At 42.7% G+C, this 17,971-nt stretch overlaps 1 protein-coding gene across 2 annotated transcripts in view; it reads left to right on the forward strand.

The window, feature by feature from the left end:
- The window catches only part of LOC106567556 (transmembrane protein 132E), a 397,095-nt gene that overhangs the window by 321,489 nt on the left and 57,635 nt on the right, over positions 1-17,971 (forward strand). For both annotated transcript variants that reach the window (XM_014137017.2, XM_014137016.2), the window contains exon 3: positions 11,691-11,831. In XM_014137017.2, the coding sequence (XP_013992492.1) occupies positions 11,691-11,831 (141 nt within the window). The remainder of the gene's footprint in view (positions 1-11,690; positions 11,832-17,971) is intronic.

Consider the following 17,971-nt stretch of genomic DNA (forward strand, 5'->3'; position numbering starts at 1 on the left):
CTTTATTCTCTTCCTGGCTTTTTTCAATAGAAAATTAAGTCTCTCAAATATTTTGCCAAGAGACACAAGTGACAGAACTCATTTCCCTACAAATTGGTACACATTATTTAATAATTTGCCTGGTTCACGGCATCATTTGTTCCCATGGCAACTGATTGGTGGGCCTGTTCCCTTCCATGAGAAATGAATGATTTTACATTCATTTGTTATAATGGAGATTTGATAGAATAGCCCCAGTCACTGGTTAATTTTGAACGTTTTCTTTCTTACCCTCATTTTCTTGAAAAACCCAAATACGAAGCTCGCTTTGAAGTGGAATATACAGTGCCTTCAGAATGTATTCAGACCCCTTGACTTTTTCCACATGTTGTCAGGCTAACATGTTTTTCCGCATCAATCTACACGCAATACCCCATAAATGACAAAGCCAACACAGGTTTTTAGAAATGTTTGCTAATTTATATATCACCCAATATCACATTTACATAAGTATTTCGACCCTATTCAGTTCTTTGTTGAAGCACCTTCCGCAGTCATTACAGCATTGATTCCTCTTGGGTATGAAGCTACAAGCTTGGTGCACGTGTATTTGGGGAGTTTTTCCCATTCTTCTCTGCAGATCCTCTCAAGCTCCGTCAGGTTGGATGGGGAGCGTTCCTGCACAGCTATTTTCAGGTCACTCCAGAGATGTTCGACTGGGTCTAAGTCCGGGCTCTGGCTGGGCCACTCAAGGACATTCAGAGACTTGTCCCGAAGCCACTCCTGCAATATCTTGGCTGTGTGCTTAGGTTTGTTGTCCTGTTGGAAGGCGAACCTCCGCCCCAGTCTGAGGTCCTGATCTCTCTGGAGCAGGTTTTCATCAAGGATTTCTTTGTACTTTTCCCCGTTCATCTTTTCCCTCGATCCTGACTATTCTCCTAGTCCCTGCCGCTGAAAAACATGCTGCCACCACCATGCTTCACCGTAGGGGATGGTGCCAGGTTTCCTCCAGACATGATGCTTGGCATTCAGGCCAAAGAGTTCAACCCTGTTTTCATCAGACCAGAGAATCTTGTTTCTCATGGCCTGATAGTCTTTAGATGCCTTTTGGCAAACTCCAAGCAGCTGTCATGTGCCTTTTCCTGAGGAGTGGCTTCCGTCTGGCCACTCTACCATAAAGGCCTGATTGGTGGAGTGCTGCAGAGATGGTTGTCCTTCTGGAAGGTTCTCATTTCCCCAGAGGAACTCTAGAGCTCTATCAGAGTGGTTAGTGGGTTCTTGGTCACCTCCCTGACCAATGCCCTTCTCCCCAATTGCTCAGTTTGGCCGGGCGGCCAGCTCTAGGAGCCTTGGTGGTTCCAAACTTCTTCCATTTAAGAATGATGGAGGCCACTGTGTGTTTTGGGACCTTCAATGCTGCAAAACATTTTTTGGTACCCTTTTAAAGATCTGCACCTCAACACAATCCTGTTTCTGAGCTCTACTGATAATTCCTTCGACCTCATGGCTTGTTTTTGCTCTGGCATCCAATGTCAGCTGTGGGACCTTTATATAGACATTTACCGCAGGTGGACTTCAATGAAGTTGTAGAAACATCTCAAGGATGATCAATGGAAACAGGTTGCACCTGAACTCAATTTCGAGTCTCATAGCAAAGGGTCTGAATACTTATGTCAATAAGGTATATTTGTTTTTTATGTTTTATACATCTGCAAAAATTTCTAAAACCTGTTTTTGCTTTGTCGTTAAGTGGTATTGTGTGTAGATTGCTAAGGATTTTAATGTATTTAATCCATTTTAGAATTATGCTGCAACGTAACAAAATGTGGAAAAAGTCAAAGGGTCTGAATACTTTCTGAATGCACTGTAATTTGTCGTGATTTCATGTCAATGGTTTATTTTCATGTCAATGGCTTTGAAATGCTATTGTTGGCTTCAATTGCCTTAGAAAGATGATGTGTCAATGCCTTGGGCATTGTGTCACACTACCTCTCTGACAAATAATACCCCACCAATAATAGTCCAGGGGGGGGGGGGAAATACCAAATGTGCTAGGCCTGCCTGGCACAGTCAGCAGGCTCAGCTCAGGGTTAGGTTTTGTCCTTAGTTGCTCTGCCCTGTCTCATGTAGGAGGGAGAGAAAGAGGAGAGTGAGATCGAGAGAGTTTTACGCTGCTTTTATAAAAGCCTGGTTGCACAAAATAATGCTTTCTTCCATTTCAGCAAACTTGCTGTAAAAACCACATGGCCCTGAGCGTGTGAAAGGTACATGTTCCCTCATCAGCCATGATGCCTCGTGATCTGGTCTGAGCCCTTGATGTAACATGGATTGCAAATTGTCACGGCAACGACGACGGGTTAGGGCACTCTTCCAGCTCAGCGATCTAGGTATTCCATGGCTTTCTTTTTTTAAAGAGGGGGTGGTGTCATTGTCACCCCTGTCAATGTTTTATTTTTTATTTTTTTCAGAGGCGTCATGCCCATAGAGGGCACAGGGGCACGTGCCCCTCAGATTTGTCCTGTTTAAAAAAAGATCATTGTTTGTTGTTTCTCTGTAATACTACAAGCCACCTAGCAATTTTATGAAATTGGCTTTAGCTAGCCCCGATAGGTTTCCAATCTCCCAACATAATTACCTACCAAGAAGCCATTTCAGGCTATCAATCAAGTTACAGTAGCTTGTCTAACTATCGTAGCTGGCATGCCTGCTGGCAAGGTTGGTAGACTTTACAAAAGCAAGCAATTACTAAATGTACTGAATAACACTTACATTCCTTTCAATATTTTACCCAGATCTTAGCAGAGATGCAGAGAAGTATTTTGTTTCTTAAAAAAAAAAAACTGTCAGGAAGATAGACAGCTCAAGAGGTATGCTTAGATATGCAGAAAAATAAACAGATTTTTTACACATAGATTTAAGTATAATGATTATGGCATACTTTGTGCCCCCTTAGGATTTTGGGGTGGAACCCTGACTGGGTTCGTGTGTGTGTGTGTGTGTGTGTGTGTGTGTGTGTGTGTGTGTGTGTGTGTGTGTGTGTGTGTGTGTGTGTGTGTGTGTTGGAGTGGAATAACCTCTTGAAATGCAATCCAAGTCATTCCGCAGCCCTCACCTAATGCACCAGGCCTTGAGTGATTTTGCTGAGTTTTACTATCCCGCATTGTTTTTATTAGTTATTGCACACGCTTGATGTTTTACAGTTTGATGGCCAGTGATCGTTATCATTATCAGGGTCAGTTACAATACCGATCAACTGCGCTGCCTCCATGTTACGCTTCATTTGGCTTAGCCGCTCCCACTTTACAAACCATCTTCCATCGTTTTCAAAAATGAAGTTATATGGGAGGTGTGTAACCTAGATCCCATATTGACTTTGAAACCCAGAGCTCAGCACATTTTGCTTTGATTGTAGATGGAGACCTCATTTGAGGCAGTCTGGATGTGTTTATTTTGATTTAAAAAAAGGCCATCCTGGACAACGACTGTCCAAATTCACTATGGGCGTGTAATCGCTGGCCAGGGGAACCAACCAACCAATATGCAGACAGATATATCTCCCTACGCTGTTGCTCTCCTCCTCCAACTCCAAGAGTGGTGAACTGGATAGCGCTGCCTCCTAATCAGCGTTAAACTCAATGCACAGTCATTTGGATCAGTGAGGGAGGGTTAAGAGAGGGAGGAGGGTAAGAAAGGGAGCAGATGGAGGGAGCTGAAGCAGAGCGATTTAACAGCAGCCTGGGGAAATAGATTAAGGCGAGGTTGCAGTGAGGACAGGTCGGAGTATATTAAACAGTGGCACATTTCCACCTGGAGTTAAGGCGGAGGTCGCAGGGAGTAATGGTAACATGCCATTTGGAAGCACGCTGCAGTGCTACTGGTTAGCTTTATTTCCTTTCAACATTTTTTGTATCTTTGTTTTTTGTGGAGAGATGCTTAATGACTTAGGTGATGTTGATTTTTTTTTTTTTACACATTTATCGAGACATTGCCCAAACTGAGTATCATTTGTTGATAAATCACCTGGCTATGTGGGTCTGAAGCACCTGCCCGAAGTCTAGAAATGGGAAAAAGATGAACACAGTCCAGATAGGGTATATGGCAAACTAGCGATTGTCCTTTTGAATCCAGCTTGAAATCGCAGCATATCTTATCATGTGAGGATCACATTTTGCATTTATTAACACCAAAACCCCACCCAATATAACTTTAACACCTTCCCCACCCAGTATGTCTCTCAAAGCCCCACTTCGGCATCCCCCTTTCTCCCAGTGAGCAGAGGGCCACCTGGTGGCTTCTTCGTGGTATTGCACTTCCACAACACCCATATAGTAGAACTAGGAGTCTGAGAGTCTGTGTTGCAGGGCAGTAAAGGAGGAGGTTGCGCCAGTGAGTAGCTGTCTTCTCCATTTACTGTCTATAAGGATGACTGCTCTCCATTTCACTGGGGAGATATGAAAATGCAATTATCTTTATAGGTGCTGGTCAATACAGGCCATGACTGCTACATGATGGTTTATCAGGGCACCCGACATAGTAGGTTAGTGAGACGAATTACCTATATCTACAGAGCCCCTGATTAGACAGACAAGCCCCCAGCAATATCTAGTAAAAGTTTAATTGAACAGCTATGTGTTGGAAGTAATTTATTGAAGAGGATAGACATTGAGTGAGGAAGGAGCAAGGGGGCGAGGGGGTGAAGGAGGAAGGGAATCGTGCATGGGAGTAGAAAGGGGAGGTATGGTTGACAGAACAGTGTGAACATAATGAGAGATGGTGCGTGAGAGAAAAGGATGAAAAGAGGGTTCCTTTGGAGAACAGAACTGGCCCACTCACAGCAGCAACAGCAGCATGAGGCATCACTGTTTAGAAGCTCTGGGTTTGCGTTAGGAAGCCGTGTGCTCGCCGATCCCCACTGTTATCATCTTGTGTAATCGTTCAATCAATTGGTGGGAGTTGTTTTTCTCTTTTAGTTAAAATTTTTGTACCGGACGCTTTAAGATGTATGTGGGGCCTTCCAAAAACAAGCTGACCCAAATCGAGGGATTGTCCCTTTTGTCCTCTTGTTTCCTTACTCTGTCAGTCCATCCCAGGTCTCCTGTATTTCCTCTGACATTCAATGAGCACTGGATATAATCTGATATTTCGTTGATCTTTAGAAGTGCTCAAAATGACATTTATCTCGCCATCAAATTAATATGGCGCTAATGTTTATTTCCTGTTGGCAAGAGGGGTCGAGAGATGAGACGCCGCATCAAGACGGATGGAGAAGCTCTCTGAACCGCATAACAATAATAGAATTCTCCCCGGCACTTAATCTCACACTGCTTCCTGTGTAATCGTCAAGGCTCCCCCGCCCTGAAAATCATTTTACCATGTCAAGTGTATTGGTATTCAGATTCCTCACAGAGAGTAACCGAGTATCCAATCACAATGTGACAACTTGTTTTGTTCTGGCAGCATTCATATATGTGCAAATGTCTCTCTCTCTCTCTCTCTCTCTCTCTCTCTCTCTCTCTCTCTCTCTCTCTCTCTCGTGAACTCTGAACATTTCACCAACTTGGTTTCAGAGAAGCCCTGATTTTCTTGTTCTCTGCGTCTGTTGGCAGCGCTCAGTTCCACTTGCCTTATCAAATAAATTGGAGAGCGGCTTTTTCCCGATTGCCTCCACAGAAAGGTTCTGGCTCACCCGAGGGTCTTCTGCTCATGGCTCCGGCTGATGGGAAAACTACTTAGAATAATTGTTTTCCAGGAGGACGGATTCCCAGCCACCGTTGTCCCTACCACCGTCATGCAGTGCCTGTGTGTGTGTATCTATGGTTTGTGTGTGTGTGTGCATAAGTGTTTGTGTGTGCAGATAGCTGCATGCATCAGTGCCATCAGGGTGTGTGTTTGTGTGCCTGAGTGTGTGCACCTGCATGTTTGTGTGTGTGTGTGCGTATGTGTGTGTGCAGATGGCTGCATTTGCATCAGTGCCATCAGGGCACAGATAATGGAGTCTCCACTTGAGGGAAACGCATCAGCCTCACTACTTAAAGATAAGACAGGAGCCGTACCTGCTCTCTCAACCCCTCCTCCCTCCCAGGCAGCCTCTGTTTTGGGTACTGTAATTGCATTTCATTGTAAGTAGTCAGGAGCCATATTTGACTTGTCGTGATTGTTATGAGGCAGCTCTACATCTTCTCTGTTTTGGTTTTCTACACTTTTTCTCACTGCCTATTTGGTTTGTGGAAACTACTTAACCCTGCCATGACCGCTAGATGAGTCAAAACAAGGGGCCAGGTGTAAAGCTGATCAAATTAAGTGCAAGCTTTTATCAGCTCAAATAATCAGGATAACTTAAAAGTTGTTTTGCATTTTGAGATTGGTAGTTGGATAGTTACGAATACAAACATGATCGTCATTATTCGGTTAACCTTTCCTGCTTTTGTCAAAACAGTTTCTCTTTTTCGGCTCCTTTTGCCCTCGCCGCAGATTAATACACTTTACGCATGCTCATGTGGAGCCCTATCAGATCGACAGTTATACGCTCCTATACTCTGCATCTTCGAAGAGCCCCAAGAAAACATATTATACGTGCCTTTGGTCCATTTCTCCTCAGATGATTTGTCAGATTAGTGTAAATCCTGACTGTCGGGTCATCCCTCGCTGTCCACGTCCCTTATCGTCTATTGTTTTAGCGAGAGATTACTGAAAATACTGATAATTCCCGACCCGTGGCGGCTGCCCCTTCACGTGGCCTAGGCTGGCCACTCGGTTTACCGTCAGAGGAGCGAGCGTCAGCAGTGTGACAAGTGCATCCAATCTTTTTGGGGTGCCAGGCATCTCTTTGCAAAGCGAACATCTGTCCTGATGGCTGCCCGCTGCCAATTATGGCAGAATGTCCACATGGCTAGAGAGGGAGGTTGACACAGCCTCGTATTGATGTTCCTCTCATATTCCCACAATAATGAGCAGGAGGCATGTGCTGCTCCCCCGAGGCGATGCAAAAACTTAGGTCTCTCTCTTGCTCTCTCTATCTCTTTAGTCAACTTTGTGCCTGATGAGACTTTACTTTTGATATAATGTACAGGTACGAGGGATATCAGAAAGGACTATGGTCAACATTGTATTTTATGCCGAACAGTGAGTCTCAAGGTCCGGCATACACAATATCTGAGATCACAATTCAATAAATAACTACTCATGAACTACTTGTGGACCTTCAATGAACCCCTGTTGAATGGTGCCTTTGTGTAAAAGGTTATTTACTAGTCTCTTGTGATATTTTCTACAGCAGTTCACTAGCAGCGCACCTTGTAAACATAATCCATGGTTGTGGCAGTTTTTAAATAATAGCTCTGTCAGTGCAATTCATGGCTTATGTGGAGTGGCACCGGAATATGTTTGAGCCTCACATTACATCAAACTCGGACTCCCGAGTGGCGCAGCGGTCTAAGGCACTGCATCTCAGTGCAAGAGGAATCACTACAGTCCCTGGTTCCAATCCAGGCTGTATCGCATCCTACCGTGATTGGGAGTCCCATAGGGCGGCGCACAATTGGCCCAGCATCGTCTGGGTTTGGCTGGGGAAGGCCGTCATTGTAAATAAGAATGTGTTCTTAACTGACTTACCTAGTTAAATAACATTTTTAAAAAGCTGCCAATTCAAGGGTGCAAAGTCCTGGAAACATATAATAAGGTTTCGCAAGCTTCCTTGAACATATCATGGCGAGCTGTTATGTCACGGATTGACTCACGTCACGTGAAATGGGCACTGCATCAAGCACAGGGCCAAGGACAAGCATACATTGATAGCCAAATAATATATTGTCATGGAATGGGAATTTGTTTTGACTGCAGAACTCCAAGTGGAGAAATTGTCTGTAACGTGGCCTATCAGAAAAACTAATGGAGCTTCAGTCGACAGAATGAGTGGAAAAAGGCTTTGCTGACCAGATTTAGTTGTTGAAGAGGCCCTGTTTTTACAGTAGAGCAAAAGGGAGTGCAGATTATGCCTTTGAGACGTTCTAGTGCTGACATTTTAGTTCCTATTTATTAACTTTTTTGCCTGCGTTTGCTCATCGAGGTCTGCCGAGGGTACCGACGTGAAAGCCCAACGTTGGCCTCCCAACGGTGGCAAATCACTTTATCTGTGAGCTGTTGTCACCGCCAACATGGTCAAATGTTTGTTTTTGTCACTCCCCACCACAACATGCTACCTCTAGCAACTGCCAAAAAACTGATGTGCAATCTGTGAGTGGTCTCTAAACAAAGGATTTGTTGTGAATGCTGGATAATTTCACACACAGGAGAGTTGTGTCTGGGAGAGCCTGAAAACGGGGAAGGAAAGTGAGGGAAGAGGCAGATATGGCTGGATTGGGCACTAGACTCGAACCTAAAGAACAATCAACAGTGTTTCTATTAATATTTTAGTTTCCAGTTAAAACCTTCTCTTTGCTGTAATTTGACTTGTGTAAATGTGAAGAATAAACATAGTGTAACGGGCTATCTGGATTAATACTGCCTATAAGCCATGGATTCAGATGGCTTGAAACCACATTAACAACCAAGTCTTGGTGTTGACTCCTTGCCAACTTTGAACAGTTAGAGTCCCACTGTGTTCTGTCTTGTTTACCGGGAGGTGGTCTGCTCATCATAGCTTGGTACTGAAGGTGACACTTGGAGCTGGGCTAGATCTTTAGAGCCGTCTTCTTTCATCTGAACCAAACCAATCCAACTCTGTTTGTGGGTTTACTGTTTGGAAAGGGCACACTCCAGGTGTGCACCGTTCCTCCACACAGATTCACTCCCTAGGGAAAGATGCGTGCGATAACTGCGTACAGAGATTCAAATCTTGCCTTGCACCTTCAGAGATTTCCCATTTGAAAATGAAGGTGTTTTTTCAGAGGGCAGTCAGCAGCGTAGAGCGGGAGATAAGAGTAAACCTAGGCCTCATTGAAAAACAGGGAGCTGCAGCCTCTCTTGGTCATGGTCCAGTCATCAGTTGAGTGCAGAGGGAGCAGACAGTTCAAAGGCAAAGGGAGGGGGTGCAGAGGGAGCAGGCAGTTCAAAGGCAAAGGGAGGGAGTTCAAAGGCAAAGGGAGGGAGTGCAAAGGGAGCAGGCAGTTCAAAGGGAGGGAGCGTTTGAAACCAGTTGGGGGTTACGCCGGCAGAAAGATTCACCCCCTCAATGAATTTGCTGTCACCCTTTTTACATTTTTGGTCAGCCTTGGGGTGGCAGGTAGCCTAGTGGTTAGAGCGTTGGGCCAGTAACTGAAAGGTTGCTAGATCAAATCCCCAAGGTAACAATCTGTCATTCTGCCCCTGAACAAGGGGCTGTCATTGAAAATAAGAATTTGTTCTTAACTGACTTGCCTAGTTAAATAAAATAAAATGTATATATGATTACAAGAGCCTGGAGAAATATGGTCAGAATTCTGATGTATAGGTCGCAGAACAACCTGCCAGGCATACTGCTGACTCTTATCCTCTCCAAGTTGCACAAATGGGAAGGAGTTTGCTGTTTTGACAAGCCTTAACTGTACGCATCATCATGTTATGTTAATTAGTTACCATCAAACCTCTGGAAAACACACAATTTGGTTCACAGCTGTGTCTTCCACTGCACTGCAACAAAGATATGAGTCAATTCTGTATCAGATGTGAACATTGCCAGTTGCAGGTTTTTGATTTGCGATCCCCTCTGATATCTCCTTGGCTCGAACATTCTAATTTTCCCAGCATGCCCCTCTTAAGAACATATCCCTGCCAGCCAGGTTTTCTTCCTTCTCTTTTCCTCCGGCTCTTCAGCTGCAAGGCTCTGTACTGATTGTCAAACCTCGAAGCTGTTTACTTGGAGTGATAAACAAGATAGATATTGGGAGTGCTCGAGATGATTGTTGAGATTGCTGTTCATGATCCAGAGGCAAGGAGCACCTGTCACTCAATATAGTTGCTTTCCGTTGCATAGATCCATCGCTGGATTGTTGTGTTTGAAGGTGTTAACCACACTCTTTGACAATCTGAGAAATGTATTCAAGACTAGATGGATGAAGAGCTATGCACCAATCCACGTTAGCTAAATGTGCTAAACAAGATGATTCTCCATAGGTTACATACAAGGTTACATACAACAGTTAATTAAAACACAGTGAGGGTTAAAGAGAAGTCATTTCTTAAATGCTCTTTCAGAGTTTGTGTTTGCACTCAATACATTTTAGCTATATGGCCTTGAAGGATTAGGAGCATTTAGAGCTAACCGCTCTTGTTTAGCAGTCATCCACTTCAGCGCAGTGCTTAATAGAAGTTGCCATGGCAGACGGCATCTGTGTGGAATTAATAAATAATAGTAGTGTCTTAGCCGAAGTAGTTCACACAGGCTCCTCCATTTTCCTCTATCAGAGCTACAAAGCTGGCGAGAGTATTACAGAATCAGTGCTTATTACTAGTCACAGCTGAACCTTTCTGATTTGCTACGCTCACTCATTACTCGGCTTTGTGCGAGTGCTAGGGCAAGCTCAATTCACATTCCTCATACCCTCTCATTTATATGGGGGAATTAATCAGAGTCACTGAAATGGATCATAGTCTTAAAAACCGTTGTGCAGTACAATATTTAGGCTCTCTCAAAAGATTATGGAGCAAAAGAATATGGAGTGGATTTTTATCATTTTCCTGATGCTTAATATACAGTTGGCTGATTGAGAAATACTCTCAAGTGCAATAGCCTTTGTCTTTAGATAAGATATATCACCATATTGTCCATATACATCAGCGGTCACCAACCTTTTCGGAGTCGAGGTCACTTTCGGAGTCAAAAAGCAAGCGGAGATCTACCGCTCAGATTATTGTTTTTAACATGACTTAAAAAATGTAAGCCTATGCAACATTAACCTAATAAAAATACTTCTGTAGGAATTATGTTTGTGCAGTAAGCTTAACCTGATGGTGAAACTTGAGTCGCACCAGGTTTTTTATGCCTAATGCACAAATTCATGTTGTTCCTATGACCAGAGATGGTGAAATATTCCTCGATATAAAAATAGACACAACAAGCTGCTAATAATAAAAATTAATGCCTACTGATATATTCATTGTAGCTGCAGTGCTGGTTGTAGCGCGAGTGGGAGTAGGGAGAAGCACATTTTATGTTTTGCAAAAGTGTTGAATAAAAACAGTGTTGACAGTGCTGAATAAAAACATGAACTCGCTCTTTGCTGTATTGTTTCACAATCTCTCTCTGGTTATGGTTTAAAAGTTATGAAATCTCATGTAGGCTAGTATCAAACTTTTCTGTTGGGTTGTGGAAGCTGTAGGCTCAGTGATTTAAGCTATCCGATTGGCCAGTGCAGTAGGCGCACTTGATTTAGCTTGCTTCAGCTCCCTTCAGACAAATGAAATGGTTCAAAATGGGAAAACTTTGCCTACCCGGTATGCAGGGCTTCTGAATCAAGTGCATCTACCTCCAACAGCACAAGGAGCGCAAGGCTTTATCGTTGACTATTCTACAGAAATGTTTAGTGATTGACTAGGAATGCCGTGATCGACCGGTTGGTGACCACTGATCTACATTAACTTTCAATGATTGATCTTTTGAAATTGTATTTGCCCCAATGTAATACAGTGCACATGGTGGAACTATAGTATAAAAACAAACCGACAGCCTCTGACCTCGCAGATAAATCATGAACTGTTCATAAAGTTGATTTATTCCTTTTATCTGTCGATTACAGGGTCAAGGCGAAGAAAGGGGTGAATCTTCTGCAAACCAAGTCAAAGAATGCCCAGTGGACTGTGGACTGGGAGGTGCAGTCCGGGGCAAAGCATTCCATCACCACCATCAACGTGAACAAGAACAAAGGAGTACAAGCCGGGTAAGTCAACAGCCTTAGGACTAAACACAAAACATCTAACTTAAACACCACAGAGTGAGTAAGGTGGTCGTGCCCAGCACACCGGTAAAAACTTTAAGATGGTTTGTTCATTGAAAGACGATACGAGACATCTTCAAAACGTCCTACTTACAATAGACCTATTTGCAATATACTGTAGATATGGATCCAGTTTAGGGTAGCTGTCCAAAAACCTTTGGATATGCTCTGTTAAATGAATTGCTTAAATACAAAGCCATAAAAATATATTTAGATAAGGTATGATACGCATAAAAGATATGCTTACACCAATGATTTCAAAAATGTTCCCTGCTTGGCAGAAAGCTGATTGGTGGACCACTAAATTAAACTGTAGTTTTCAAATGCATGCTTTTTACAGCTTGATAATCAAAATCAGTGATGGATCCATTTTATGTGTAGACAAAACCAATAGAAAAATGCCAAAATGATATGTACAGTTTAACTTTAATATGTTGCTGCATTACAGTGCCATGGAGATGGGATTCTGTCATTGCCAAAAATGGCAGCAATATCTTTGCCTGTCACTGGGCAAAGGTACCCATGATTATATCAAATTTTATTTGTCACATGCGCCGAATACAACAGGTGTAGGTAGACCTTACCATGAAATTCTTACTTACAAGCCCTTAACCAACAATGCAGTTTTAAGAAAATAGTGTTAAGAAAAGATTTACAAAATAATCTAAAGTAGAAAAAAAGGATATGGGGGTACCGGTATCGAGTCAATGTCCGGGGGTACAGGTTAGTTGAGGTAATTTGTACATGTAGGTAGGGGTAAAGTGACTATGCATAGATATTAAACAGCGAGTAGAAGCAGTGTAAAAACAAAGGGGGGGGGGTCAATGCAAATAGTCTGGGTGGCCATTTGATTAATTGTTCAGCAGCCTTATGGCTTGGGGTAGAAGCTGTTAAGGAGCCTTTTGGACCCAGACTTGGTGCTCCGTTACCGCTTGCCGTGCAGTAGCAGAGGGAATTGTTTATGACTTGGGTGACTGGAGTCTGACAATTTTTTTGGGCCTTCCTATGGCACCGCCTAGTATATAGGTCCTGGATGGCAGGAAGCTTGGCCCCAGTGATGAACTACCCTCTGTATCGCCTTACGGTCTGATGCCGAGCAGTTGCCATACCAGGCGGTGATGCAACCGGTCACGATGCTCTCAGTGGTGCAGCTGTATAACTTTTTGAGGATCTGGGTAACCATGCCAAATCTTTTCAGTCCCCTGAGGGGGATAAATCGTTCTTCGCGACTTTCTTGGTGTGTTTGGACAATGATAGTGTTGTGTCTGGAATATCATTAAATGTGATGACTGTTATTTTATCAAATCAATTCTCTATGTGTAATTATTATTACGTGATTAAACTAATCATGTAAACTTTAATTAACTAGGAAGGCACCACGGGAAAATGTTTATGGAGTCTCTATTTCCTGAATCGACTCTTCAGAAATTGACATATCTTATCGATTAGTCTTCTATTGATGTATCGTTATTACCTCATCAGTTCTCATTACTGAATGTCGCAAACCCTTGGATATCTGCACGAACCCTAGCCTAAATGATGAATCAGCAATATACAAATTGGCTTAATTATTTATTTACTAACTAAATAATCACAGAAATACATAACAAACAAACAGTAGATATTGGTTACTAACACAATGCATTGATAAGTCCCTAGTGGGCTAAACCGGTATGACTGCTTGCTAGACAATTGAAAGGGGTAGAGCTACAAAAGAGCAGGAGAGACAAAATGGATTGACAACTCACAGTTGATAAGTACAGTTGATGTCGGAGGTTTAGATACACATAGGTTGTAGTCATTAAAACTCGTTTTTCAACCACTCCACACATTTCTTGTTAACAAACTATAGTTTTGGCAAGTCGGTTAGGACATCTACATTGTGCATGACACAAGTAATTTTTCCAACAATTGTTTACAGACAGATTATTTCACTTATAATTCACTGTATCACAATTCCAGTGGGTCAGAAGTTTACATTCACTAAGTTGACTGTGCCTTTAAACAGCTTGGAACATTCCAGAAAAGAGTATGCAAGTATAAACACAATGGGACCACGCAGCTCTCATACCGCTCAGGAAGGAAACACATTCTATCTCCTAGAGATGAACGTACTTTGGTGTGAAAAGTACAAATCAATCCCAGAACAACAGCAAAGAACCTTGTGAAGAAGCTGGAGGAAACACGTACCAAAGTATCTATATCCACAGTAAAACGAGTCCTATATCAACATAACCTGAAAGGCCGCTCAGCAAGGAAGAAGCCACTGCTCCAAAACCACAATAAAAAAAGCCAGACTACTGTTTGCAACTGCACATGGGGACAAAGATCGTACTTTTTGGAGAAATGTCCTCTGGTCTGATGAAACAAAAATAGAACTGTTTGGCCATAATGACCATCGTTATGTTTGGAGGAAAAAGGGGGATGCTTGCAAGTCGAAGAACACCATCCTAACCGTGAAGTACAGGGGTGGCAGCATCATGTTGTGGGGGTGCTTTGCTGCAGGAGGGACTGGTGCACTTCACAAAATAGATGGCATCATGAGGATTGAAAATTACGTAGATATATTGAAGCATCACCTCAAGACATCAGTCTCGAAGTTAAAGCTTGGTCGCAATGGGTCTTCCAAGTGGACAATGACCCCAAGCATACTTCCATAGTTGTGGCAAAATGGCTTAAGGACAACAAAGTCAAGGTATTGGAGTTGCCATCACAAAGCCCTGACCTCAAACCTATAGAAAATGTGTGGGCAGAACTGAAAAAGCGTGTGCGAGCAAGGAGGCCTACAAACCTGACTCAGTTACTCCAGCTCAGTCAAGAGGAATGGGCCAAAATTCACCCAACTTATTGTGGGAAGCTTGTGGAAGGCTATCCGAAACGTTTGACCCAAGTTAAACAATTTAAAGGCAATGCTACCAAATACTAATTGAGTGTATGTAGACTTCTGACCCACTGGGAATGTAATGAAAGAAATAAAAGCTGAAATAAATCATTCTCTCTACTATTATTCTGATATTTCACATTCTTAAAATGAATTGGTGATCCTAACTGACCTAAGACAGGGCATTTTTACTCTGATTAAATGTCAGGAATTGTGAAAAACCTTAGCCAAATACATTTAATCTTCCGAATACAACTGTATATTCATTGAAATGCTAATCCTTTGCACATGAATGGCCACTCATTCGAGAATAAATGCAATGTATATATTTGCGCCCATATGTCGTTGTTGTCTTCTCTGTGAGAATCGCCGGCCCATCTGCTGGAGAGTCAGTTCATCAGAGTCTCTGTTTAACTTCCCCAGAGGTCATAATGTCTTTTGTAGTTGTTGCTTTCTCAGCGGCTCTGGATAGTGTCTGTTGTAATGGATACGTCAGGCATACAGATGGTTGTTGCATAGAATAGATGCTTCCGTGGTTGTTCTCGTACTAAACTTTCGTAATTTCCAGCTGCAGACTAGTAGTTATACGTCTAGGATTTGCTCTTGTTCTGTAGTGATCGATTAGTCTCAGAGTTGAACCATTTCCAGCCGTGTAGCCAAAACTACAGCTATATGGTCTTTGACGCTACATTTCAACATGTAGCGTCAGCTCCATATTTCCTGGTCTAATGGCCTATAGAATTGAAGCCATTCCAACATTGGGACTCCTTCCCGGCATTCTCTGACTTCATGTACATTTTCTAGGAAGTGGTTTTACACACTTCTGAGAAAAGAGCAGTCCATGATGCCGACGTAATGTCTATGCTGACGTGGGTGTGGCCATTGGTTTGGTTAACTTCATATGAAAACCCATGTTTTCTCATTCAGAAGGTTAACATCACATTACATCTTTTCACAAATAGTTCCATGTTTAATCACATACGTTTCACAATATTTAGATGTGAACCCCATAATTATGAAGTGTACACAACCAAAGACACAGTAATGAATGTTTCCTGTCTTTCATGAGGTCACCAAATGAAACACACTCGTCATGACTGCCCCTTAACTTGTTATGGATAGGGGGCAGTATTTTCACGGCCGGATAAAAAACGTACCCGATTTAATCTGATTATTACTCCTGCCCAGAAACTAGAATATGCATATAATTATTAGCTTTGGATAGAAAACACTCCAAAGTTTCTAAAACTGTTTGAATGTTGTCTGTGAGTATAACAGAACTCATTTGGCAGGCCAAAACCTGAGAAGATTCCAAACAGGAAGCGCCCTCTCTGACTATTTCTTGGCCTTCTTGATCATCTCTATCCAAAACAGGGGATCTCTGCTGTAACGTGACATTTTCTAACGCTCCCATAGGCTCTCAGAAGGCGCCAGAACGTTGAATGATGACTTTGCAGGCCATGGCTGAAAAACAGAAGCGCATTTGGACAGTGGTCGATCTGAGAACAATGAGACTGGGGGCGCGTGCACGAGACGACTCCATGTTTTTATTTTTTCGTCTTTGAACGAAAACAGGGTTTCCCGTCGGAATATTATCGCTTTTTCATGAGAAAAATCGCATAAAAATTTATTTTAAACAGCGTTTGACATGCTTCGAAGTACGGTAATGGAATATTTTGAAATTATTTGTCATGAAACGCGCCGGGCGCGTCACCCTTCTTTACCCTTCGGATAGTGTCTTGAACGCACGAACAAAACGCCGCTATTTGGATAAAACTATGGATTATTTGGAACCAAACCAACATTTGTTATTGAAGTAGAAGTCCTGGGAGTGCATTCTGACAAAGAACAGCAAAGGTAATCCAATTTTTCTTATAGTAAATCTGAGTTTGGTGAGGGCCAAACATGGTGGGCGTCAAAATAGCTAGCCATGATGGCCGGGCTATCTACTCAGAATATTGCAAAATGTGCTTTCACCGAAAAGCTATTTTAAAATCGGACACCGCGATTGCATAAAGGAGTTCTGTATCTATAATTCTTAAAATAATTGTTATGTTTTTTGTGAACGTTTATCGTGAGTAATTTAGTAAATTCACCGGAAGTGTTCGGTGGGAATGCTAGTTCTGAACGTCACATGCTAATGTAAAAAGCTGGTTTTTGATATAAATATGAACTTGATTGAACAAAACATGCATGTATTGTATAACATAATGTCCTAGGATTGTCATCTGATGAAGATCATCAAAGGTTAGTGCTGCATTTAGCTGTGGTTTTGTTTTTTGTGACATTATATGCTAGCTTGAAAAATGGGTGTGTGATTATTTCTGGCTGGGTACTCTGCTGACATAATCTAATGTTTTGCTTTCGCTGTAAAACCTTTTTGAAATCGGACAGTGTGGTTAGATAAAGGAGAGTCTTGTCTTTAAAATGGTGTAAAATAGTCATATGTTTGAAAAATTGAAGTTTTGGGATTTTTGAGGAATTTGTAATTCGCGCCACGCCTATCATTGGATATTGGAGCAGGCGTTCCGCTAGCGGAACGTCTAGATGTAAGATTAAGTGTCCAAGGACCACACCCACATTCTCAAAAATAGAAATATTGTTTAATTTTTCAAACCTTTGACGTCCAAGTGTCTCTCTGTGTTCCACTGTTTACATTCCAAACTCGAACACTACAGAGCATAGGGGCAGCGTATTTGATGACCGACCATAAGCGTATTTGATGACCGACCATAAAACAGCCGACTTCCCACTCTCCCCCTCCAAGAGAGAGAGAGCACACTGTAGAGCAGACCCACTGTAACCTGATCCTTCAGATCATCACAGGAGAGTTATGACAATATTTTGTTGGTGATGTGGACACCAAGGTCTTGAAACTCTCGGCCCGCTCCACTATAGCCCTGTTGATGTGAATGGGGGCGTGTTCAGCATTCCTTTTCCTGTAGTCCACGATCATCTCCTTTGTCTTGCTCACGTTGAGGGAGGTTGTTGTTCTGGCACCACACTGCCAGGTCTCTGACCTCCTCCCTATAGGCTGTCTCATCGTTGTTGGTGATCAGGCCTACCACCATTGTGTCGTCAGCAAACTTAATGATTGTGTTGGAGTCGTGCTTTGCCACACAGTTGTGGGTGAATAGGGAGTACTGGAGGGGACTAAACACACACCCATGAGGGGCCCCTGTGTTGAGGATCAGCGTGGCAG

Source organism: Salmo salar, chromosome ssa13, assembly GCF_905237065.1.
Source record: "Salmo salar chromosome ssa13, Ssal_v3.1, whole genome shotgun sequence".
In the NCBI taxonomy this organism is placed as follows: domain Eukaryota; kingdom Metazoa; phylum Chordata; class Actinopteri; order Salmoniformes; family Salmonidae; genus Salmo; species Salmo salar.